Genomic DNA, 24,287 nt, shown 5'->3' with positions numbered 1-24,287 from the left:
TCTGTCCCTAGCTCTCTCACGTAACGAAAACGCCATACCACAATTTACTCACCCTCTATAGTTTGAATGCCTGTCTTACCTCTGTTTTACTAAAGCCTATAATAGGGTCTGTAACAATGTCAATGCTAAATAAGTGTTTGCATTAATAAATTAAAAAAATACTCTGAAGACAAGAGGGAAAATTTTTATTGGTCATTCCACTGGAATTCTATGATCATTATAGAGAAACTATGGTGTTGCACATCTAAAAAAGGTAACGAACTTCTTAAAAGCTTGCAGGATTGAGCAGGGAAAGGACGTGTCACTTCAGCTTCCCAAATTACTTTGGAAGTCTAAGAGGAAGACATAACCCAAGCAATATGGTTTAGCAGTAAAGTTCTCAGCCCCTAGAGAACAAGGTCCTTGGTTTGGTTTCCTGCTTTGTCACTTACTAGCTGGATAATCTGGGGGAAATTATTTAATGCTTTAAAGCCTTATTTTCCTCATCTATAAAATGGGAATAACAAGCCCATCTTCAGAGTGGTTGTGAGGAACAAACAAGATAATCATGTAAAGCCTTGAACATGGTAAGTAGTAGGCACTCAATAAGTACTAGCTATTACTATTCCTTTTAAAATAAGAAAACATAAAATGGATTCTCAAAATCCAGTAAATGGGAAAACCCAAAATACAACATTAAGCATCAAACAAAGCATAAAAGGGATCTCTCTTGGCCAGGTATACGGTTTCTGACCTTTTCTGTTGTTTGCAAATGATTTCCTTTGAGTTTGGAACAAACTGTCTTAGCATGATCTCCGTGAATCTTCAACCCTCCGTGGCAGATGCTGTTGCCCCACTTTATAGAGGAGCAAAGTGAGGCTCAGTTGTAGCCCAATGTCACCCAGTAAGTCAAGCAGAAGAGCCAGGGTCACATTCAGGTAGCCCTGACTCCTGTTCTTTCTCCCATACCCCAGTCTCGGAGAGCCTCACTACCCCGGAGAAAAGCCGCTGCACACTCAACCCTGCCATCTTGCTCTGCCGTGCCGTCAACAGTGGCTCTTCTGAAACCCTGGAGGAGCGGGGTTGTTCCTATTTGAAATGGCAAGACCTCCTGGCTCATTTCTCCAGGCTGTAAGCAGATTAAGCGCCATTAATGAGTTAGTAACTATCTAGTTCTACAGAGGATGGAGGGCATCTTATAATAAGAGAAAAGAAAGCAGGACAACTGAAATAGAGATAAAAGATCCACAAATTATTATTTTGTGTCTGAGGAAGAAGGATTTGTGTCTCAGTGTAGAAACGTGAATGTTTTTAATCTAATGACCTCGATACCCACCAAGATTCCTGCCTGAAGTGTTTGCTCCTTCAAAAAGATGAGGTCCATCCCTCCTTCAACATGTTTCCGCCTCCCTCTTCGCCTCCTCGTGGCCGCATCATCTCTTCTGAGGTTTCCATTGACAATCTGTCCGGTCACAGGATGGATCAGGCCAGCTTGCAGAATCCCAGACAAGTCCATGCCAAGGGCTCCCTGAAGTGAACTGATAGCCCCAATCTTAGGGGTGCTGGTGCTCACTGGGAAAGGGGATGTGGCTCCTGGGGACCCCTCTGATGAGCAGGAGAGGTCCATAGCTGACTCCCCATGCCAGCCATTGAGGATGATAGGGGTGTGCCCGTGGGTGGCAGAGAACTGCTCCAGGCCCCGAGCCTTTGCATCCCTCTCCACCTCAAACTCATAGGGGCGCCTGTGCTTTTGTTCATCCTTTGTGAATACTGGAGCTAAGAAGCTCTCCTGTGAACACACAAACAGCAAGAGAGGTCTGAATGCCACACAAGTGGCTGCACGCCAGCTCTTTCTCCAGGCCTGATTTCCCTAGGCCTCATATTATTTCCAATCATCTTTTTAGGAGTTCTTCTAACTCGGGCCTCCTCAAACCTGAACAGCTTGTTAAAATGCAGATTCTACTTCAGTGGGTCTGAGGTAGAGCCTGAGAGTCTGCTTTTTAAACAGATTTCCAGGTGCTGCTAAAGTTGCTAGTCCATGAACTACATTTGGTGTTGCAAGATGATAACTCAGGAATGCTCAACTTCAGCTGTGCATCAGAATCATCTGGGAAGTTTAAAACAACCCAGTACCCAGGACACACTCCGGACTGATTAAATCAGAATCATTAGCTTGACAAGGTCCCCAGCTGACTGCAATGTGCAGTTGAGCATGAGAACCAGCATGTTAATAATGTATCTCAAAACTCATCACCCCCACCAAAACGCTCACTCCTGCCTTGATTTCCCTAATTTCTATCAACTTCCATTGTTGGCTCAGTTCTCTAAGGGTCAACCACACTGTTCCATTCATGCTTCCCTTTCCTTATATATTTATTGGTCATGGAATCATCTTTGTCAGTTCCCCCCATCTTTGTATCCACTCTGAACCAACTGGGGTCTAGAACTTCTCTTTATCAGTTTCCTGCTTGGCCCTCCTAGCCAAGTTGTATACCACTCTAGGTGAGCTGCAAACCCCTGCTTTCATCATGCCTTCTCCTTCTCCAATACTTTTACTAGCTCTCCACTGCATACAGGATAAAGTCTAAATTCCCCAATCAACACTAATGGCTTGGCAAAACAAACCTCTATCTACTCAGTAAACATTTGCTGAATGAATGAACTCAACTGAGACGTGGAACATGCCCACCATTCTCTGTTTTGTGGTCACTCCATTCTTGCCGGCTCACCTTCTGAATCTGGGCCGCCAATGCTGCGCCGTTGCTGAAGCTGTGTTCTGCTGCTTCCGGCTCTGAGAGGCTGGTTCGAGAACCAACACTGCTGGTTAACACCGGGGTGGGCAGTGTGCCTGAGGGCTCATACTGCTGGCTGGAGGGCCACTTCCCCTTTAACACCACGTGGCAGATATTATCTAGGCGGTTAATTATCACGCGGTCCTAGAAAAAAGGATAAAGCTCTGATGAATAAGGATCGAGTTACCTAAACTCACAAAATCCTTTGAGATCAAGGGTCAAGCTTTTCACCAGAAAGAGTCGATAAGAAAAGAGCACACTCAAACATACTCACTTTATAAGCCTTAAAATAAAAATCATAGTCTGGACAATACAAATGAAAGCCATGGCACTATAAATATGAGGACAATCTGACACCTTCATCTTACAGTCGAATTAGTTAAGTGCGTGTATCTTTAATGTTCAAATGCTACATAACTAATACCTTTTAAAGGTATTAAACATTTCTGAGTTTGTTGTTCAGAACTATTTCTAAAAGGTTTAAAAACAATTCAAAGCTGAGAATGGTTTTGGGGCGGGGTGGGAAATGCAAGCTCTGGGATACCTTTGGCCACTCAGAGAAGGAATAGAGAGTTTTCTCCTGTAGCAGCTGAGCAATAGTGGGAGCTCGAGCCTCCTGTAGCTCATCCCCAATGTCTCCTGCGATGCCCGATGTTGAGCTCTTGCTCTCCTCTTCAGAGTACTTCCCTGGATAATCTGGGAAGAGGTTAAAAAATTACTCAGACACTTAATTGTCGTAGTGAGATAATAGTGATCTGAGAGATTAGGCTATCCTGATCTTTTCCTTTTTCTTTTTAAATTAGCTTATTCTGTGCTAATTTATTTTAAATGGAATATTAATTATGATATCTTCTATTTCTAGGAGAACCGTATCAGTTAAGCCATAAAAGCAAATCCTGCTCTGGGGCTCCCAAGGCAAGTCCTCTAGTGAGCATTTGCATCCACATCCCAACACAAGAAAAGAGAAAGGAAATTTTTCTTGTGTATCCAAGAGTGAAAGGGGATGACTAATCACAAAGAGGCTTCTCACTCAGTGTAGTGGTCAAGGGAAAGCTGAATATTCTAATACTTTGAGATCTTTGAAGGGACAGTCTATGAAATGGAACAGCAAGAGGGTGATTAATATGAGAAAGAATGAAAGTCAGGAAGCTTACAACAAATGTCAGACAGACCTGATTCATGTAAAAGATGCCAAGAAACTCAGAACATTTCAATTACCTCACTCATGGAAAGAAATGGACATGCAACTTATTCTTTCAAGCTTCAGTAATGGTGAAAGTTTATCATCAACGTGAATAGATCTTCAAAGATCCACTTACAGGAAATGAACAGACAATGGCAAAACATCTAAGGCAGGAAAAGTTGTTGACCTCTTTCTTGGTTCGATGACAAGGAGCATCCATCCTTTGAAATGTGGATATTTCACTTTTGAATATGCAACAAGTCTCCTAGGGAAATGCAGCGACCTGACCATGAAAAACAGGGCCTTGCTAGGCCTGGTGGACTCAGGATAAGTCAGACAGACACGGCCCAGGCCCTCAAGGTTCTTACGGCCCTATGAGGGAATACAGCCAGGAAAGCAGTGACAGTAAAAGAGCAACTACAATTACAAGCTGTGATAAGTGCTATCGAGGGAAAGAAACCAAGTGCCATGATAGGGAACAACAGGGAAGAACCTACTCAAGTAGGTTGTTAGAGAGTCTCTCGGAGGAGGGAAGTCCCATGAAGATGAGGCGGCAACGGGGAAGGGTATTGTGGACATGCTGAGGAACTAAGTGAGGGCCAGGTGAAAAGTACAAAGATGAGGCTAGAGGGGTGGAAATCATCTAGAACATGCTGAGTCCTGTAGGCCAGGATAGAGAATTTGGATTTTATTCTAGGTTCAATGGGGGACCACCACTGAAAGGTTTTAAGCAGAGGAGTTGAAAGTTTTTTTTTTAAAAAGTGAAATCATGTGAGAGAGAAAACCTGGAAAAAGCCAGGAGACCTGGGCCCTGACAGGTGTACCAGTTAATTACTGCTCCTTCAGGACTGTAGATTTCTAGTCTCGAAAGCAGAGCTAAGCTTCTCTGCCTTACCTGTCCCACACCTCGTATGTGTGGAGGATCCCTTCCAAGGTCTTCAGAAGCACTTTTAAAACCATCAGTGAAAGGGACTCCCACCCACACGTGCACATGATGCTCACCAAAGCTTATTAAGGTCACTGCTTCCTCTACTCTGACTTAGCAAGGCTGATGCTGCCATCACAGGATACCAGTTCAGGAACCCAATTTCTCCTCTACACCGTACCTTGTACTCACTTCACTGCCTGGGTTTCCAAGGACCGACAATTTGATTTTTACCCACAACAGGGTTCAAAAAGCAATGTGGGTTTTATAATTCAACACATGGCAGCAATGCTTCGTGGCCTGCCGTGAGGAGAATCAGGCATAGTTGCAGACTGGTTCCTTCTGGGTTGGCTGAGGTTACAATTCTATCAAGCTACTTTCAATCTGGCGTCTCGGTTTTTATCTCAGCTAGTGTGTAAGTTTTAATTTGCGTTCAGAACTCTTCCCAAGAGTTCTGAATAAAACCAAGGAGTTTAAAAACAAAAAGCTAGATAACTTGAGGCTGGGTGCAGTGGTTCACGTCTATAATCCCAGCACTTTGGGAGGCTGAGGCAAGTGGATTGCTTGAAGCCAGAAGTTCAAAACCAGCCTGGCCAACATGGTGAAACCCTATCTGTATTAAACATACAAAAATTAGTCGGACGTGGTGGCACACACCTGTAATCCCAGCTTGGGATGTTGAACCCAGGAGGCAGAGGTTGCAGGAGCTGAGATCGTGCCACTGCACTCCAGACTAGGTGACAGAGCAAGACTGTCTCAAAAAAAAAAAAAAAGGCTAGATAATTTGGGGGACTTAGCTTAGCTCCTTTTTCTTTCCCTCTTTAACATAAAATCAGTGCCCCAGAAAGGGATGATGTGTCTGTCCACACGCCTCAGCATCACAGTGGACCAGGCATGAAGGGAGTTGTTTTTGGTTTTTTGTTCACCCTAATAGGCCTTCTTGGATCTGAAAAAAATTAAAACTACAGCTAATAATCATTTGTTGCTGTTGTTCCTCACAATCCCTAATCACTGTATGTCTATTCTTGCAAAGCCCATAGAATCTCAGGGTCACCTAGATTCTTAGCATTTTGAAATTCCTTCTAGCTTGAACCCTTATCTAAGATCTCCCTATTTAAAAGGATCAAATCTATTTTCTTTATTGCTGTAAACTTTTTATTTCTTTTGAGGTACTGAAAGGAATCTAAACCAAATGCACCGACCTTAAGTCACACAGTTTTGACAATGACATGAACAAATGGCTTTTTTGCCCACCTTAACAAAGATCAAATTTATTTGTATTTTTATTCAGTTCCTGAAAAATTAACTGCCCCCATATTAAACTGCAAGTTCCTAACATCCCAAGGCTGTTCCACTTTAGCCAGTTTGAAGCACCTTATCTAGGGGAAGAACAAACTATTTCCCCTTAACACCATACATAGCATCTATTGAATGAAAACACACAAGCCCCTGCCCAAATTATATGGGTGAGGCAGCCAAAGTGCTATGATTGTCTATGATCTTCTTCAATTTTCTACAACATGACCACAGTTACTAAGCTATTTGAATTTTCAGTCCAAGGCCTATGACCTTTGGTGAGGGCAGGCAGGTCTGTTTCAGAAGCTGTAAAAATACGAAGCACTCTCTCCCCCAAAATCCAACCCCCCGTCATGTGTGAACTAGTTTATCCAAAATACGACAAGATCCTACATACTGTACCTTGACTATGGCAGTTTCCATCTCTATCATACTCATCTTTATTCTCAAAATCCATGTCTTCTGCTTTGAGCTCACTTCCTTCGAGAGGATATGTGGGGAAAACTTTTTGCCCCTCTGCACCTTCTTTCCAAGGTTCTTTTAAAAGCTCATGCTTCACTTTAAACGGCTCTGATGCAACAGCAGTGGGTTCACCCTCCATGGCGATAGTACTGGTTTTGCTTTTGAACAGATCTGGGATATAAGCCTTGGGTTTCTCGATTTCAAATTCATCATTCTCAAGGCCATGCATCCACCTCTCCATGTGTTTGCAGTGGCATTGACAGGCTGCTGGAGGCGGGAAAGCCCTCTGTAGTCCAGGAGTCTGGTTTGCCACCTCTAAGCTTCCTTTCTTGGTTTCATCTGCATGGAAGCCTTGGTTCTTTTCCCTTGAGATGTCAATAGTGGGCTCTGTGAGATGCAATACCTCTGGCCTTTCCCCCATGCCTACTGCCATGGCTAAGTTTTCCTCCTCGTTTTCCTCCTCTTCCTCCTCCTCATCACTGTGGTTCTGACTCAAAATCAATTTACTTTCTAAGCTTTTGTTTTCCAATAAATCAATTAATTGCTGATCTGATGACAGGTTTCTTTTGGAGTCACAGACACTAAGACTGCACATATCTACAAACCCACTTTCATTTCCTGGATTCAAGGAAGGGGAAGCTAAACACTTGGCTTCCAGCTGGCTGATGCTTTCGGGTCTCTGTCCTGCCTCACTGAAGCAGAGGTCCTCTTCCTTTGAAATAGACATCAACAAATGTTTTCCATTTTTGATGTTTGCTTGAGCTACTCCTCCTGCTTCTAAGCTACCCATAAAAGTGGGGCCGGAAGCTATTTCTGCCTCATGGCCACCAGGCTGGCAGTTCCCATCTTTGCTTATTGAGATGGTAATAACATCTTTTCTACATTCTGTATTGGTACTTGGGCTCTCCCGAAAAGAGCCTGGTTCTTGGCTGAGCACCTTCTTACCATACATCATGCTCTCTAAGGACTCAGGCAGCAGGCTTTCATCATGGTTGATGGAAATGATATCCTGAACTTTAGAAATAAAGTTTTCACAAGTCACATCAGGCAGGCTGAGATGATCATCTCTGCTTTCTACTTTCACTAGATTCTCAGGTTCATTTTCAAGGGACTCTGAAGTCCTACTCATTTGAGTATATGTAAGAGATTCATATAATTTGGAGTTGGTCTGGTAAAGACAACAGAGATTTCCTGGTGCCTGGGTGTCAGATCTTTTATGCTGGGCATAGTTTCTATAGGCATCCAGGAAGGACAGCTGGGGGTCGTTCATGATGTAACAGTCAGTGCGGTTCAGCCCATGTTTGGCAGTGCCGATGAGCAGGTCTCGATCATGCTTCCCACACTCCCACCAGACTGGGAGGTAGAGGCTGGGCCTGCACAGCTGGAGGCGTTCATGCAGCTGAGGGCACTTAAGCACTTGCTCTCGAACTTTGCGTAACAGTTCAATGCGGTACAGAGTTCTTGCAGCACGTTCCTCAGTGATGGGTTCAACGTAGATGGTGGTATCTGGGGGACCTGGAGAAAAAGGAAAATAAAGCCTATCACTTAAGGTGGCCTCAGACACTTCCGCCCACCTGAGCCCCTGCATCTCTGGCCGTGGAGTTTAGCTCTCTGGCTCCTCAGTATGGCAGCTGTAGGTGTGTGGGCCCTTGCTAAAACAGGAAACTGAAAAAGAATGGAAGGACAGACCCAAGGGGTGTGAAAGAAGAGCATAAAAACTCCAGTTCTGAAAATAGTATTAGTTTCCTTTAAATAAGCATGTACTAGGCCAGGCATAGTATAGTAGTAGTTCATGCCTATAATCCCAGCACTTTGAGAGGCAGAGGCTAAGAGGATCGCTTGAGGCCAGGAGTTCAAGACCAGCCCGGACAACAAAGTGACACCCTCTGCCAAGTCTACAAAAAATAAAAAAAATTATCTGGGCATGGTACCATGTGCCCATAGTCTGGCTGTTTGGAAGGCTGAGGCAAGAGGATCTGGGAGATCAGGAGTTTGAGGCTATGGTGAGCTGTGATCACACCACTGTATTCTACACTAGGTACCTTATACATGTTACTTAGTTCTCATGAAAATCCCACCATATCATCATCATGCCTGTCCTGTTTCAAGGATAAGGAAATTGGCTCAGATAAACTACCTTGCTCCAGGTGACAGAACCAGGATTTAAATCCAGGTTTTGTCAGTGTGACTCCAAGGTCCACATCTTTCCAATATATTCAGCTCCCTGGCTTGGATGACACCACTTTAGCCCTGCCACATAGGAGGCAAAGGCTGGGACATCTTGTGCGTGCTGCCATCAGCCCTGAACCCACACTGAGTAGGTTCAATGTTTGCTTTAGCTTTCCTAAAATATTGTCCCATGGTCCAGAGGAACTCCATCTACAACTACGAGGCTAAAGGCAGGCGTTGCAAGTGTCAACCAGGAAGACATTTTTCAAAAGGGTTCTCTATTGGATCAGGGGATATTTAAGTGACAGCCACTTACTTTCTATAGTTACAAGTCGACATGTGAGGAAATACTTAAAGTTATTAAGATTTAATCTAAGGAAGGTGCAAAATTCAGAGTAGGATAAATCTGAACATGACTTAAAAAAAAAAACCCCGTATACTTTGGAGAGCGCGGTTAATAGTCTCTCAATATTTGTGACATTTTAAGCTGAATTTCAACTTTCACTGAAGTTACATCATTTTGGGAGAGAGATTTTATTTTATGAGGTGGATCCAATTAGAAGTTTATGAATTTCTAAAAGCCCACTCATCTTTACCTAAATTCCTCATGTAGACTCTAGTTTTAATAGGTATACCTAAAGTAATTCTGCAATTTGAAAATCAGAATGTTCTTTCCTTGTATCATCTGACAATATACTGAGAGTTTTCTCACCGCCATCTTTCCATGTGGGTAGACGACAGACATTCCGGCACATGGCCACGAAACTATAAAAATACTGTTCCAGGCTCTCATCCGACTTCTTGTCCAAACGGGAAATGATGCGGAACTGTGTCCAGTCAAAGGTTTTCTTTTCTTGATCGTAAACAACACCAAAGGAAGACACTGTTCTATAGAAGTCTGCTTGTTCTCTCCTAGTCCACCTTGAGATTTAATCAGAAAGGAAGAGTGAGCTGTTTCTTCTTTTTGAAAGCCAATAACTGCTTATTGAGAGCCTACTATGAAAGCCCATGAAGTCAAGAAAGGAGGCAGAGCTGGTTTGTCTCTTTTGTTATTTTTATTTAAGTTAAACTGGGCTGAGAGGCTTATAATGAAAACAGCCTATTATCCTACTCCCAAAGAGGTAATCACTTCCAAATCTTTCAGCTCTTTCTTCTGGTATTTACCTCCCTATGTCTAAACCAGGTATACACTTGCTATCTCTTGATTCATCAATTTTAGGAATCACCTAGTTAACTTCTGCCTGTAGAAGATGAATATTTAAAAAATACTATATATACTTAAATATCTAGCCTTTTTTTTTTACCTGTATGGCAATATAGAAGCAGAGAATCCTGGAGGGATCTTCCAGACCATTAAATTCAACCTCCTCAACTTACTGGTGTCCTGAAGGGAAGTGACTACTTCAGTGACACAACCCCTGCCTCCCCACCTCATACTGCTTTTCTTTGTGGTTTTATGTAGGTAGGTTGTCCATGACAATTATTTTCTCTGGGACACAAAAGTCCTCTAGTCTTTATATCCTATACGAGTAAGTCAATGACTTAAGGGAGGTGGATAATTATATACCACCATAGCCTTTATGTGGGGCTCCTGGGCAGGGTGCTCTCCAATCCAGAGGGAGTCTAGCTAGGCATGGGGGTAACAGGGTGAGGGGTTAGAGAAAGAATGAGAAGCAGAGAAGAAGTGGCTTTGGTTCTTCTCTTTAGAGATGTGTAAGAAGGAAGAAATATATTCCCTGAAGTATCAAATTTCATAAGTCAGGAGTACAGAGAAGAAATTGAATTTGTTATGCAGTCTTCTTTTAATTCACGGGATGTTTCATCAGAAGGATAGAGACATATGACTCAAGGAATTGCAGCTTCGTTGATACCTTCTGGTGGCACGATTCCTAGCCTATGCTGGCCTTCTGTAAGCCTTTTAGAGCTTAATTCTCAGATGGGCAAGTAACTGCTGGTAATTTATTCCTTCCTTTTGGGCTTGCATTTTATGGTATTTATTGCCCTGGAAGGCTTGATAAGGATTTAGCTATAAGACAGCTTCAATGTTCCCTTTGTTACTAAAAGAATTAGGGGGTCTGAAAGGGTCTGACACATTCCACTATGGTGTTTCTTAACCATATCCCCAGACACTGGGGTTTAATTTAGGGAAGAGTGTCAAGTTAGAAAATCACAAAAATCTGGAAACTGTAAAGACAGGGTAGGGTGTTCCTAGACCTCATCAGACTCCTGTCACCATGACACCATCACAACTGAAGGCTGAAGGTAATGAATTCTGGAGATAACCTAACTTCACAAGACAACAGAAATATACTCGCCCTCCAAGCTACCAGCTTCACCTTTTGAAAACGTTACCCAGTCGGTGGCTGAGCATGCCCCTTTGGCCACTGGCTTTTACCTCTTTTGGGCTTCCTTGTTGATGAGGTCCATTTCTGAGGTTCTCCTGAACATCTCTTCCTGAACCCAGTATCCTTGGCTACCTGGTCCCAGAATTTCAGGCCGGCACAGTTCCTTGCGGTTGCAGCGCTGGTAAACAGTGACCAGACGTCTGAGACGAGCTGTGAGGGCGGATGAAACTGGCCAGGGCGATTTGTCTGGGTCGGAGCCATCCTGGGCTTCAAACATCAGTGAGGATATTAGTATTTACAAACAGAACTAAAACAGGAATGACTGTCTTTTGGTTTTGTTTAAATAAAAACAAAGCTGACTCAATAACTTACTCAAAGTAGTTACTGTTTTAATAATTGGCCCAGGAACTAGGCATGGCTGGAAGGGCTGCAATTTTGCCTTAGATACAGCTTATGTTGTGGTCAATTCTGTTATCTCTCAAACACAGAAGTACCTTTTGTGGTGGCAGAAGTGATCTGAGGACTTTGCTCTAAAGCACAGGAATGAGCAGACCCTTTGTTGCCTGGGCTTTCCAATTACCAAAGCTCCTGTCATGTCTGAATTCAGAAAATTCAAAAACCAAACCAAACTAAACCAACCCCCCCAATCTTTCTTTAAAAAAAGAAAATCAATGTCATCACAATTGCTTTTTACCTCTCAGACCCTATTCTAACTTAAGATACTAACATTTACTTCACTTTCAAATTTTAATGCCAGGTAGAGGAAACTAGAGCCATGTTAAAGCTCCATGTGTGACTCCAGGGGAGTTTGATGAAGGTCAACTTATTTTGCTTTTTAAAAGAGCCTCCTTAAAAAACTACATGTTAATTATATATAAACTCCATGATAACTAACAAACTAGGACCTTACTTTCCTATGCCTTCAGAAGGACATAGTCTCACCTGCCCGGCTGTCATCCTTCTTTTCGCCAAAAATGCCATCACCTCCATCACTGGAACTCTCCTAGGGATAAATAAAGCCATCCGATCAGCAAAACTGCAGCTTGGAAGAAACCAGCTCAGAAAGTCTTGATACGGAAAAAGTAAGCATCACGCATAAGAGATGTCCCCTGCCCACGAACAACTCAGACCAAGGTAGGACCTGAGAAAGCTTACTTCTGTACAATCTTAAAAGAGCCAGAAAGCAGTTTATTTAAAATAAGTTTTTTCTTTTTTTTTCCTTTTCCTGGAACCATGTGGAATGCTTCTGCCTGTAAAAAAATCAGCCTGAGCAATGATGAACTGGCACACTCTCTGGCAATTACATTTTACAAGTACTATTTTAGTTGCGAATTTAAATATTTGCCTTACCATCATCACTTGCAATTTAATACTGTCATTTCATTTCATAAAGGTTGTGCCTGCATTTCTGTTCTTTTGCTGTGAAAAAGTGTCATGTTCGTGTTCATTATGGTTAACTTACTTCACAGCAACAGACACTATTTTCATAAAACACTACTGCTCCAGACATGAAACCTGATGGCGCAAAACCCCAGGAATTTAAAATTAAAATCATGACTTGAGCTCTAAGTGAATCTGGAGTAATATCACAAGCACTGAGCTTGCCCAGTCGGTGTATGTGTCAAACTGCTTTAATGGATTCCTTCACAAACCCTTCTTGGTCTCAGGAATGGAACTTTAAAAACTCCTTATATATATAATTCAGGTGGGAATTTGAGGGGTAAGACAAGTGATTGTGCTATTTTTCAACTGGACTCTAATTTCAACACCAAAACATTATATTTTGACTAGCATCTTTTGACCTGAATGACAGTACAGAACAACCTCAGGATTCAAGACTTTCCTAGAGCACAGGGTCAGAGAGAAGGGTCAGCAAACTGCGGCCTGCAGACTTTCTGTGTGGCCCTCAAGCTAAGAATGGTTCTTACATTTTTAAAGAGTGAAAAAAAGGGAAGGATATGCAACAGAAGCCACATATGGCCTTCTAGCCCAAGGTATTTACTCTCTGGTCCTTTACTTGCTACATCCTGGAATACACAACACGGGAGACCAGTAACCTAGCATGATAGGAATGCAGACACCCACGACTGCCAACAGTGAAAATTCAAAATGCTCTCTTTGGGCCCCTGATACCACGCAAAGAACAGGAGCCCATTTTCTGAATGAATTTCTCTCTTACGCAGAACAGTGATAACAGCTAATATTACTGAGAACTATGTGTTAAGCATTGCATAAAACCTTTTGCATGGCTCATCTCATTTAGTTATCAGCACTGTCTCATGAGATAGAAACCATTACTATGCTCATTTTACTGATGCAGAAAACAAGTCCTAGAAAAGTTCAGTAACTTGCCCAAGGTCACACATCTGGAAAGTGGCAGAGCTGGGATTCAAATACAGGTAATCTGATTTGAGAACCAACACCTACAACTGTCAAGCTGTCTAAAAAAGGACAAGAGAGTCTTAGATGAAAATGTGTTTTGGAGAGTGAAAACGTATTTATAACAGAAGTGGGGAACACTAGCTAATCTCCTTTGCCTGGGCCAGAATTGTCTCCTGTTATCTAATGTTAATGAAGAGTGAAAACCCAGGGCTGATCTACTGTACCATTTTGACGTGGCAGTTAAATATACCATCTTATCTTACCCTACTCTTTAGGCAGTTAAAAAACAACCTACTATGCCTTATATAATTTCCTGCCAGAGAGAACCTTTTAAATATCCCCATGGTATCTGTGAAGATTCTTTGAATGCTGAAATGTGTAAGTATAGTACTTCCAGCTGAGAAATGTTCTACAGTCTGCACAACACGGGTGGCAGGCCCCAGAGTTGCCATGTTCCTTCTTGCCATGTAGTGGTGGCTGACATGGGCATCATCATACCCCAAGTCCATGAGAGCAGGCTCCCAGCTTGGTGTGAGGCAGGCACACAGCAAATGCTAGCTTCCCTTCCAGTCCACCTAGTAGTTTCTGTTGGTACAGTTAGTTTTTTGTTTTTTTTTTTTTTTTAGACGGGGTCTTGCTCTGTTACCCAGGCTGGAGTGCAGTGGCGTGATCTTGGCTCACTGCAAGCTCCGCCTCCTGGGTTCACGCCATTCTCCTGCCTTGGCCTCCCGAGTAGCTGGGACTACAGGCGCCCGCCACAGCGCCTGGCTAATTTTTTGTATTTTTAGTAGAGACGGGGTTTCACCGTGGTCTCGATCTCCTGACCTTGTGATCCACCCGCCTCGGCCTCCCAAAGTGCTGGGATTACAGGCGTGAGCCACCGCGCCCAGCTGTTGGTACAGTTAGTAAACAGGAACAGTTTTAGGCAAAACTCTCAAGTAAGGAAAGCTTTTAGTATTCATAGTGTTTTTCTGTTCCTGTATTCTCTTGAAGGTACTTCCTCTGTCTAGAAATGACAGAATGAAGAGGACCTAGTTTGTTAGTAGCTCAAGTGAAAAAGATGTCAGACTTTTAGTTAATAACCAGTTTAATGTGAGTGTGTGAGGTGCTGTAGCAGGGACAGTCCTGAGCATGCAGAGGCCCTGCATCTGAACTATGTAGTCTAATATTTGCTACCTCAATTTCTGCTTACATGAATCAACTTGAAAGAAATGTTCATCTTCGAAGAGGTATGAATCAATCATCTCAGAGTGAAGGGCCCCAGAGTGCTGACAAGAATGTCAACAACAAAGCACACTGATTGGTTACAATGTGCAATTTCTCCATCTTGAGGACACACGTGGTTTGGAGTCCCATGATCCATGGCTTTCTGGCCTCGGGCAAGTTGTTTTGAGCTCTCTCAAGCTCATTTCTTCTTTTGCAAAATGGAGAATGGCATAATCTTCAGGTGGAAAGTAGATAAACCTCAAATGCCATTAAGACAATATTCGAGGATTTTATTATGGAAAGATTGCAGAATATAGAAAAAGAAGAGGGCAGGGGAGATACCGCTCTTATGTCCCCTGGCTGTACGACTTTTTTGCAGCTGATTAAAACTTAGCTCCCTCGGCTGGGCGCAGTGGCTCATGCCTGTAATCCCAGCGCTTTTGGAGGCCGAGGTGGGTCGATCACATGAGGTCAGGAACTCGAGACCAGCCTGACCAACATGGTGAAACCCTGTCTCTATTAAAAATACCAAATTAGCTGGGTGTGGCAGCGCACGCCTGTAATCCCAGCTACTCGGGAGGCTGAGGCAGGAGAATCGCTTGAATCCAGGAGGCAGAGGTTGCAGTGAGCCTAGATTGCGCCGTTGCACTGCAGCCTGGGCAACAGGAGCGAAACTCCATCTCAAACAACAACAACAACAACAACAACAACAACAACAACAAAAACCTGAGCTCCCTCATCTCCACAATGGGCATAAGAATAATGCCTAACAGACTGGGAAGTGTGCTTTGTTTAAGTATGAAAGTATACACAAATACTAGTATTTGAGTTCACAGAACCCTCAAACTCCTAACTCACAAGAAGAGGGTGCTTGTTCAGTTCCTCATTAAAGTTTTTGTACAATGGAATTTGGCCATTTTAGGCATTAATTTTCCTGCAAGCTCTTGGCCACGACCTCATCCTTTTACGCACTGACCTCATGGTTCAGAGAGCACCTGAGATGTCACAGCCACCTATGGTAGGAACTGTGGCACAGCACGGACATGCATGCTTTTGACAGCATAATTACAATAATGAAAATTGTGCTGTTACTTACTGCTATTTCTGTTAAAAGACGTGTTATTCTCCCCACATACTGGCTGTGATAGAGAAAGACTTTGTTTACAATTCCAGGCTCCAGACCATTCCAACCCAAATATACTTTTAGACTAACTGCTTTAGAAGGTTTCTGTAGGTTCATTGAATCTGGCTGCACGTTGACATCTGTAACGATTTGCCCATCAAAAGTGCTACTGGTATTAAAACAGAGGGTGGGGGAAGCTGTAACTTAGATCATTTCAAATCTCCCTTCAAATTCTAACATTCTATGACTCTCTGAATGCCACATTTTAAGAGGACAACAACCACTGTGGGCTCTGGAAGGTGCTGGAATAGCAAGGGCTCTGGAGATGATATGATATAGAGGAACTAGAGCTATTTCACCTGAAAAGAAATGTAAAGATATTAAGGTCATGAGCTGGTCTCAGGCAATTTAAAATTCTATCAGAGAGGGGAAAAACAACAGTACCATAAAGAAAGCTAGATGGAACCCATGGAACCAGATGGGAGGCAGATTTCTGGTGTGGTAAAAAGAAGTATCATCCAACAATAAAACAGACTCCCTTAGAAGGTGGCATGTTCCTCTTGTTTTCCCCATGAACTCCCGGGAGTCCCTCGTCGACCTGAACGGCCCCCTGACAGCCCTGCTGAAGAGGGAATGCCACACTGAGACCACTCAGGCATGTGCCAGGGCTCCTTGTAATGCTAAGACTCTACCAATCTGCTAAATGGCTCCCTTTCTATGCCGAGGTCTGTTTAATTCAGAGGAATTGCTCTGATGAACAGGCTCTTTTTACACAATGCTTTGGGCTTCTTTAACTCTGCCTGAGGACAGAACTGGGAGAAAGAAACACCCAAACAGTGTCTTCAGTGCAGGAGGCAGGGAGCAAGAGTGAAGCAGGGTGGGCAGCAGGCCTGGCTCAGATGCTGGCCATCCCTCTATGTGTGTGGTTTGAGCATGCGGACTAGAAGTCAAGGTGAATCTGTTTATAGTCTGTCCACCTCAGAATCTGGGGAAACCCACTCCCCATTTCATCTGCTTTTGATGATATTCTATACCCCAGGTTTTAAGGATGTGAAGAGCAAAAGAAATCATACACGTGTTAATTCTGTAAATGAATACAAAAGTACTTCCAGAGTTTAACCCTAATATATAAGAGAACTTAAGTTAATTTTATGGATTCTGCCATGGCCCTCCAGTGTCCTCCTAAGCATGTCCAGTTTGACGTCAGTGGCTTTCAGAGGCTGGCCTCTTCACATGAGCTGCTGCTGGGAGGAAGGGGCATAAACGCACACCTGAAATGCTCTCTACTGTCTGGACTACGAAAAGAATACTTGACTACAACAAAGAATGCCGGCATATCTAGAGAATTACAAGTCTTAGCTCTGTCATCTAGTGGTTGTGAGAATTTGGTCAAGTCCTATAACTTTCAGGGAGGCCTAAAGTTTTCTCAGCCCTCAAATGAAGACAGGGTGAGGTGAGGATCAGCTTAAACAAATGGAGTACCTGGTTTGAAAAGAGTCAAGTTCCATATGAGAATAAGGTATTACGTTCATTTCTTTGGTACTTGAGTTGTTTCTACAGGGAAAACACACCCCAAATTACACATACAAGAAATAATATAAACTAGGGACTGAAATGGCAGAACATGATTTTTTTTTTTTTTTAGACGGGGTCTAGCTCTGTCACTCAGGCTGGAGTGCGGTGGCTCGATCTTGGCTCACTGCAACCTCTGCCTCAGCCTCCTGAGTAGCTGGGAATATAGGTGCATGCCACCACGCCTGGCTAATTTTTTATATTTTTAGTAGAGACAGGGTTTCACCGTGTTGGTGAGGCTGCTCTCGAACTTCTGATCTCGTGATCCGCCCGCCTCAGCCTCCCAAAGGCTGGCATTACAGGCGTGAGCCACTGTGCCCGGCCCAGAACATGGATTTGAATTGTCAAGACAAGAACCTAACTTTCTTCATGTTACCGGTGTCTGAAGCTTCATGCTGATTTGCTTCAATCCACTGTTTCTCAAAGCTTGAGGACACAGGGAAGCACATCTTTGAAAAATTACTATTATCTATTTTAAGAAAGGGATGCCATTGTTACTGTTACAGGGGTCAGAGCTGATGGAGGCCAAAGTAAGTAAATACAATACATTCTGCAAGCTAGAATCAACAGAAGAGAATGGAAAATAATGGATAATTTTTGGGTAGTAATCAGGAGAAGAAGAGGGAGGACCCTCGCAGGGGAGTCACTTGGGGACAATGCTACAGTAACTTCTGGGATCCAGAATCCGTAATATTCTAACATTTGCTCTATTACTCGATGCTAGAGAAAATTTGGTCACATGGTGCTGGGGCCCAGGTAAGGTTTCAGTCTGCTTTCGCAAAATCTCAGAAACTCATTTTAAAAATGCAATACAGACTGCCGCTTCTGGGATGCATTTCCCTATTCTTTAAGTACAATTAAACCGTCTAGATACTAAATTTGAAACAAGCGTAAGAAAACTCTGAAAGGTGAAAAAAAGGACAAACTAGAGACCTCAGGACCCAAGGAATGACATGATGAAAAAAACCCTGTTTTTTTTTTTTTTTTTTGGCTTCTTATATCCTAGATTTGGAGGTAAAGAAGCAGGCTACCTGGAAATGGTAAAGGAGGCAGACAAAAAAGGCCCTCAGAAAAAAATTCCAGGTGCAGTGGCTCACACCTGTAATCCTAGCACTTTGGGAGGTTGAGGCGGGTGGATCACCTGAGGTCAGGAATTTGAGACCAGCCTGGTCAACACGGTGAAACCCCATCTCTACTGAAAATACAAAAAAATTAGCTGGGCATGGTGGCACATGCCTGTAGTCCCAGCTACTTGGGAGGCTGAGGCAGGAGAATTACTTGAAGCTGGGAGGCAGAAACTGCAGGGAGCCAAGATCATGCCATTGCACTCCAGCCTGGGCAACAAGAGTAAAACTCCATCTCAAAAGAAAAAAAAAGAAGCAAGCCTGCTTCCTGCTTTCTCTAGTTAAGGACTAGGAAGAGGCAGGTTAGCAGGTTAGGAACACAGAAAATATTAAGACAATAACTGCTATACCCCAGCCTAACAAGGCAGAAGAAACTGTGTCTCAACTCTACCCAATGGCAGCAACAGCTGAGTGGGAGCTTAGACTTCTACTTTTTCCAGGTGGTTGGTAATAGGGTACCCCATTCCCTTGCTGGGGTGGTATCAGAAAAAGCTAAGCAGGAAGTCAGGACTTTCAACCTTGACAGGTAGTAATGAGGTTCCCCACCCCTACCCATGGTGGAGCTAAACTTCCATCCCTGCTCAAAGAAATGAGAAACATCCCCTTTAGGGGTTAATGGGAACAGACTGGGAACATGAATTTTTGCTTCCACCTCCCAGAAACAAGGTGCCCCCCATCTCCACACCTCTGTTCCCCTGCCAAGACAGATGCTGAAAAAGAATGTTTAAATAAGATCCAGAGTCTCACAATATAATGTCCAAAATGTCCAGGTTCCAATAAAAAAAATCACATACCAAGAACCAAGAAGAAATCAAACTGAATGAAAAAAAGACAAAAGAGGCCAATGCTGAGAGGAAATGATCTGATGTAAGAATTTAACACAGTCATCAGTGAGCCATTCTGAACACGCTTGCCACAAATGAAAAAAACAGAAAGTTTCAGCAAAGAAACAAAGATCCAAATAATCTTTGGATTCAAAGGGAAATTTTAGGTTTGAAAAGTACAATAAACTGGAACAAAAACCAAAACAAAAAATGAAAACCCAAAACCCTCAACAGAAGGCTCAACAGCAGAATGGAGGAGGAAAAGAATCAGTGACCTCAAAGACAGAAAAATGGAAAGTACCCAATGTGAATAACAGAAAAAAAAATGAACAGAGCCTTAGAGACCCACGGGTCTATAACAAAATATCTAATCTTCATTTTATTGGTATCCCAGAAGGCAAGGAGAAAGAGGACAGGGCAGAAGAAATACTTGAAGAAATCATGGCTGAAAACGCTTCACATTTAGCAAATGACAGAAATCAGATTTAAGAAGATGAGTGAATTCCAAATAGGGTAAACTCACAGAAATCCATAAACACATAAAATCATAAACTTCTGAAAACTAAAGTCCAAGAAAAAATCCTGAAGGCATCAAGAGAGAAAAGACACATTACCAATAGGGGAAAAGAGCTTGAATGACAAATTTCTCATCAGAAACCATGGAGGCCAGAAGGAAGCAGCAGAACATTAAGAGCTGAAAGAAAAGAACTATCAACCCAGAATCCTCCATTTGGTGAAAATATCCTTGGGGAATAAAGGGGACATTAAGACATTCTCAGATGAGAAAAACGAAGGATATTAAGACATTCTCAGATGAAGAAAAACTAAGAGAACTGACAGTTCTCTAGTCTACCACAGCTAAAGAGATTTCTCTAAACAGAAAGAAAACAATAAAAGAAGGAATCTTGGAACACTAGGAAGAAAAAGAACACAGTAAAAAAAATATGGGTAAATATAGCATACTTTCCTTCTCCTCTTGAGTTTTCTAAGCGATGTTTGACAGTTGAGGCAAAAATTTTACCATTATCTGATAAGAAATGGTTAAGACAACTATATCACAAATGGGAGAGGATAAAGGAACAAAAATGGAAGGTTTCTACACTTCACTTAAGCTGATAAAATGATAGTATTAGTAGACTGTGATACATTACATATAAATATACGAAACACCTAGAAGCATTAAAAGGCTAAAAAATATAGATAAATAGAAAAAAATCATACAAAATGCTCATGTAAACCAGAGGAAGGCAGGAAAAATAAAAAATCAGGGAAAACAAAGACAATAAAATGACAGGCTTAAGCTTTAATGTATCAATAATTACATTAAGTGTAAATGGTCTGAATAATACTGACTAGAAGACAGAGACTGGCAGAGCATATTAAAGATTATGATCTACTCGTATGCTCTCTATAGGAAACTTACTTCAAATACAATAAAGTCAGGTTGAAAGTAAAAGAATAAAAAAGTTATATTTATGCACACATTAATCAAGGGAAAGTAGCCATATTAATTTATCAGATAAAGTACACTTCAGAACAAAGAAAATTACCAGAGACAAGAGAGAGACATTATATATAATGATAACAGGGTCAATTTGGCAAGAACATGTAATTCTCTCTATACATTTTTTTGAGACAGAATCTCGCTCTGTTGCCCAGGCTGGAGTGCAGTGGCACGATCATGGCTCGCTGCAACCTCTGCCTTCCGGGTTCAAGTGGTTCTTATGCCTCAGCCTCCTAAGTAGCTGGGATTACAGGCATGCGCCACCATGCCTGGGTAATTTTGTATTTTTTGTAGAGATGGGGTTTCACCATGTTGGTCAGGCTGGTCTCAAACCCCTGGCCTTAAGCGATCTGCCTTCTTTGGCCTCCCAAAGTGCGGGGACTACAGGCATGAGTCACCGTGCCCGGCAAGAACATATAATTCTAAATGTGTATGCACCAACCAGAGCTGCAAAATATATGAAGCAAAAACTGATAGAACTGAAAGGAGAAATAAATAAATCCACAATTATAGTTGGAGGCTTCAATATTCCTCTCTCAACAACTGATGAAACGACTAGACAGATAATCAGTAAGGATACAGAAAAACTCAACATCATCATCGACCATTAGGACCTAGTCAACATTTATGAAATGCTGCATCCAACGACACCAAAATGCATATTCTTTTCAAGTGCCCATGGAATGTATACCAAGATATACCATAACCTGGGCCATAAAACAAACTTAATAAATTTAAAACAACTGATATCATAGAGAATGATTATAATAGAATCAAACTAGAGATCAGTAACAGCAAGTTAATGGGGAAATCTCCAAACACTTGGACACTAAATAACAAACACCTAAATAATTCATGGAATAAGGGAAATTTAAAAAAATACATTAAACTGAATGCAAGTGAAAATACAATGCAAAATTGATGAAACATAACTAAACCAAGGCTGAGGGAAATTTATAGCACTAAATGCATGTATTAGATAAGCAGAAAAGTTTCAAATCAATAATACAGAAACTCCCACCTCAAAAACTTAGAAAAGGGCTGGGCACAATGGCTCATGCCTGTAATTCCAGCACTTTGGGAGGCCGGAGAGGGAGGAATGCTTGAACCCAGAGGTTCCATACTAGCCTGGGCAACATAGCAAGACCCTGTCTCTACAAAAAATAGAAAAATAGAAAAAATTAGCTAGGTGTGGTGGTAGGACCTGTGGTCCCTACTACTTGGGAGGCTGAGCTGCGGGCATCACTTGAGCCTGGGAGGTCGAGGCTTTAGTGAGCTATGACTGCATCACCACACTCCAGTCTAGGTGAAAGAGTGAGACTCTAAGTCAAAAAAAAAAAAGTAAATGAAGAGGTATATAGTAAGATTCAGTACTGTAAAAACTCAATGAAGATGCCAATTCTCCCCAAAGTGATATAAAGGTTTAAAGCAATGCCTATCAAAATCCCAGCAACAGTTTCTGTGGATAAGATTATCCTAAAATTTATATGGAAAGCTAAAGGAACAAGAAAAGCAAAAACAATTTTGAAAAAGAAGAAAAATGTGGGAGGTATCAATCTATCAAATTTTAAACCTTATGGTATTACGGAACTCAAGATTATGTGCTACTGGCAGAGGAAAAAGACAAATAGATAAATGGAAAACAGCAGAGAACTCAGAAATAGAACCCACAAATAGGCCAAACTGATTTTTCATTTTTTTAAAAACATTTTTCGTAGAGACAAGGTCTCACCATGTTGTCCAGGCTAGTCTTGAACTCCTGGGCTCAAGGGATCCTCCCTAAAAACACACACCTACGGGGTGGGAGAAAATACTTGCAAAGTACGTATCTGACAAAAGACTAGTATCTAGAATATATAAAGAACTCTAGAAAATCAACACTAAAACAATGAAATTAGAATACAGGCAAGGGACATAAACATTTCACTGACAAGGATATACAGATGGCGATTAAACACATAAAAGATGTTCAACATCATTTAGCCATCAGAGAAATGCAAATTAAAATCACAACAAGATATTATACACACCTACCAGAATGGCTCAAGTAAATAATAGTGACCACACCAAATGTCGGTGAGGATGGAGAATACAGAGAAAGTGGATCTCTCATGCATTGTTAGTGGCAGTGTAAAATGGTACAGCCACTCTAGAAAACAATTTGGCAATTTCTTAAAAAACAAAACATGTAACTATCATATGACCCAGCAATTACACTCCTGGGCATTTATCCCAGAGAAATGAAAATGTATGTTCACACAAAAATCTATATGCAAATGTTTACAGTGGACTTAATAGTCAAAAACTGGAAACAACCCAGATGTCCTTCAATGGATGAATGGTTGAACAAACTGTGGTTCCTCCAAACCACTGAATACTACTCAGCAGTGAAAAGGAATGAACTGTTGATACAGAAAACCACCTTGATGAATCCCAGGGAATTATTCTGTGTGAAAAAGCCAATCCCCAAAGTTTACATACTGTATGATTCCATTTATAGAACATTCTTAAAATGACAAAATCATAAAAAATAGAGAACGGATGAGTGGTTGCCAGGAATTTAAAGAGGGGTGAAGGCAGAAGGAAGAGGATATGGTTATAAGACAGCAACAGGATGAATCTTTGTGGTCATGGAAATGTCCTGTATCTTGACTCTATCTATATCGGTATCCTGATTGTGATACTGTACTACAATATTGCAAGACGTCACTATGAGGGGAAACTGGATAAAAAGTATATGTGATTTCTGTATTATATTTTGTGACTGCTTCTGAAATACATAGTTATCTCAAAATAAAAAGTTTAATTAGAATAAAAATGCAATTGCAGTCTGTATATTTTAAGTTTTTATAATAAAATGTTGAGGAAAATGCAATGTAACTGTAGCAATGCAATCAAGTTCCCCCAGATCACTACCAGAATAGGAATTTCTTTCTTAATATGAAAGACAGTGTAGACAACCAATACTGCACATTTGACTCACCATTTGTTTCTGGAGGCCATCTACTTTGTCCTCAGCATTGTCTTCTTTGTCTGTGTTGCCTCTAAATAAAAGTAAAAAAAACGCATCACATACTACCTAGGTCCCCCTTATCCACAGTTTCAGTTACCCTGGTCAACCACAGTCCGAAAACACTAAGATATTTTTGGGGAGAGACAGGGCGAGAGAGAGATCACATTTACATAACTTTTATTACGGTATATTGTTATAATTGTTCTATTATTGTTGTTGTTAATCCTTTACTGTCCCTGATTTATAAATTAATCTTTATCATAGGTATGTTTATATAGGAGAAAACACAGTTTATACAGGGTTTGGTACTATCTGAAATTTCGGGTATCCTCCATGAATAAAGGAGGACTTCCGAGTCAGCCCTCTGTATCCACGGAGGATTGGTTCT

At 41.8% G+C, this 24,287-nt stretch overlaps 1 protein-coding gene across 2 annotated transcripts in view; it reads right to left on the bottom strand.

Annotated features, from left to right (window-relative positions):
- The window catches only part of CHD6 (chromodomain helicase DNA binding protein 6), a 133,435-nt gene that overhangs the window by 11,837 nt on the left and 97,311 nt on the right, over positions 1-24,287 (bottom strand). For both annotated transcript variants that reach the window (XM_011974957.1, XM_011974956.1), the window contains exons 26-32: positions 12,094-12,154; positions 11,202-11,418; positions 9,519-9,727; positions 6,578-8,152; positions 3,316-3,467; positions 2,709-2,915; positions 1,316-1,768 (exon numbers count right to left, since the gene is read on the bottom strand). In XM_011974957.1, the coding sequence (XP_011830347.1) occupies positions 1,316-1,768; positions 2,709-2,915; positions 3,316-3,467; positions 6,578-8,152; positions 9,519-9,727; positions 11,202-11,418; positions 12,094-12,154 (2,874 nt within the window). The remainder of the gene's footprint in view (positions 1-1,315; positions 1,769-2,708; positions 2,916-3,315; positions 3,468-6,577; positions 8,153-9,518; positions 9,728-11,201; positions 11,419-12,093; positions 12,155-24,287) is intronic.

Source organism: Mandrillus leucophaeus, unplaced genomic scaffold (genome assembly GCF_000951045.1).
Source record: "Mandrillus leucophaeus isolate KB7577 unplaced genomic scaffold, Mleu.le_1.0 Scaffold150, whole genome shotgun sequence".
NCBI classification, from domain to species: Eukaryota; Metazoa; Chordata; class Mammalia; order Primates; family Cercopithecidae; genus Mandrillus; species Mandrillus leucophaeus.
The sequence above is the reverse complement of the archived record's forward strand: the minus strand, read 5'-3'. Positions and strand labels throughout refer to the sequence as shown.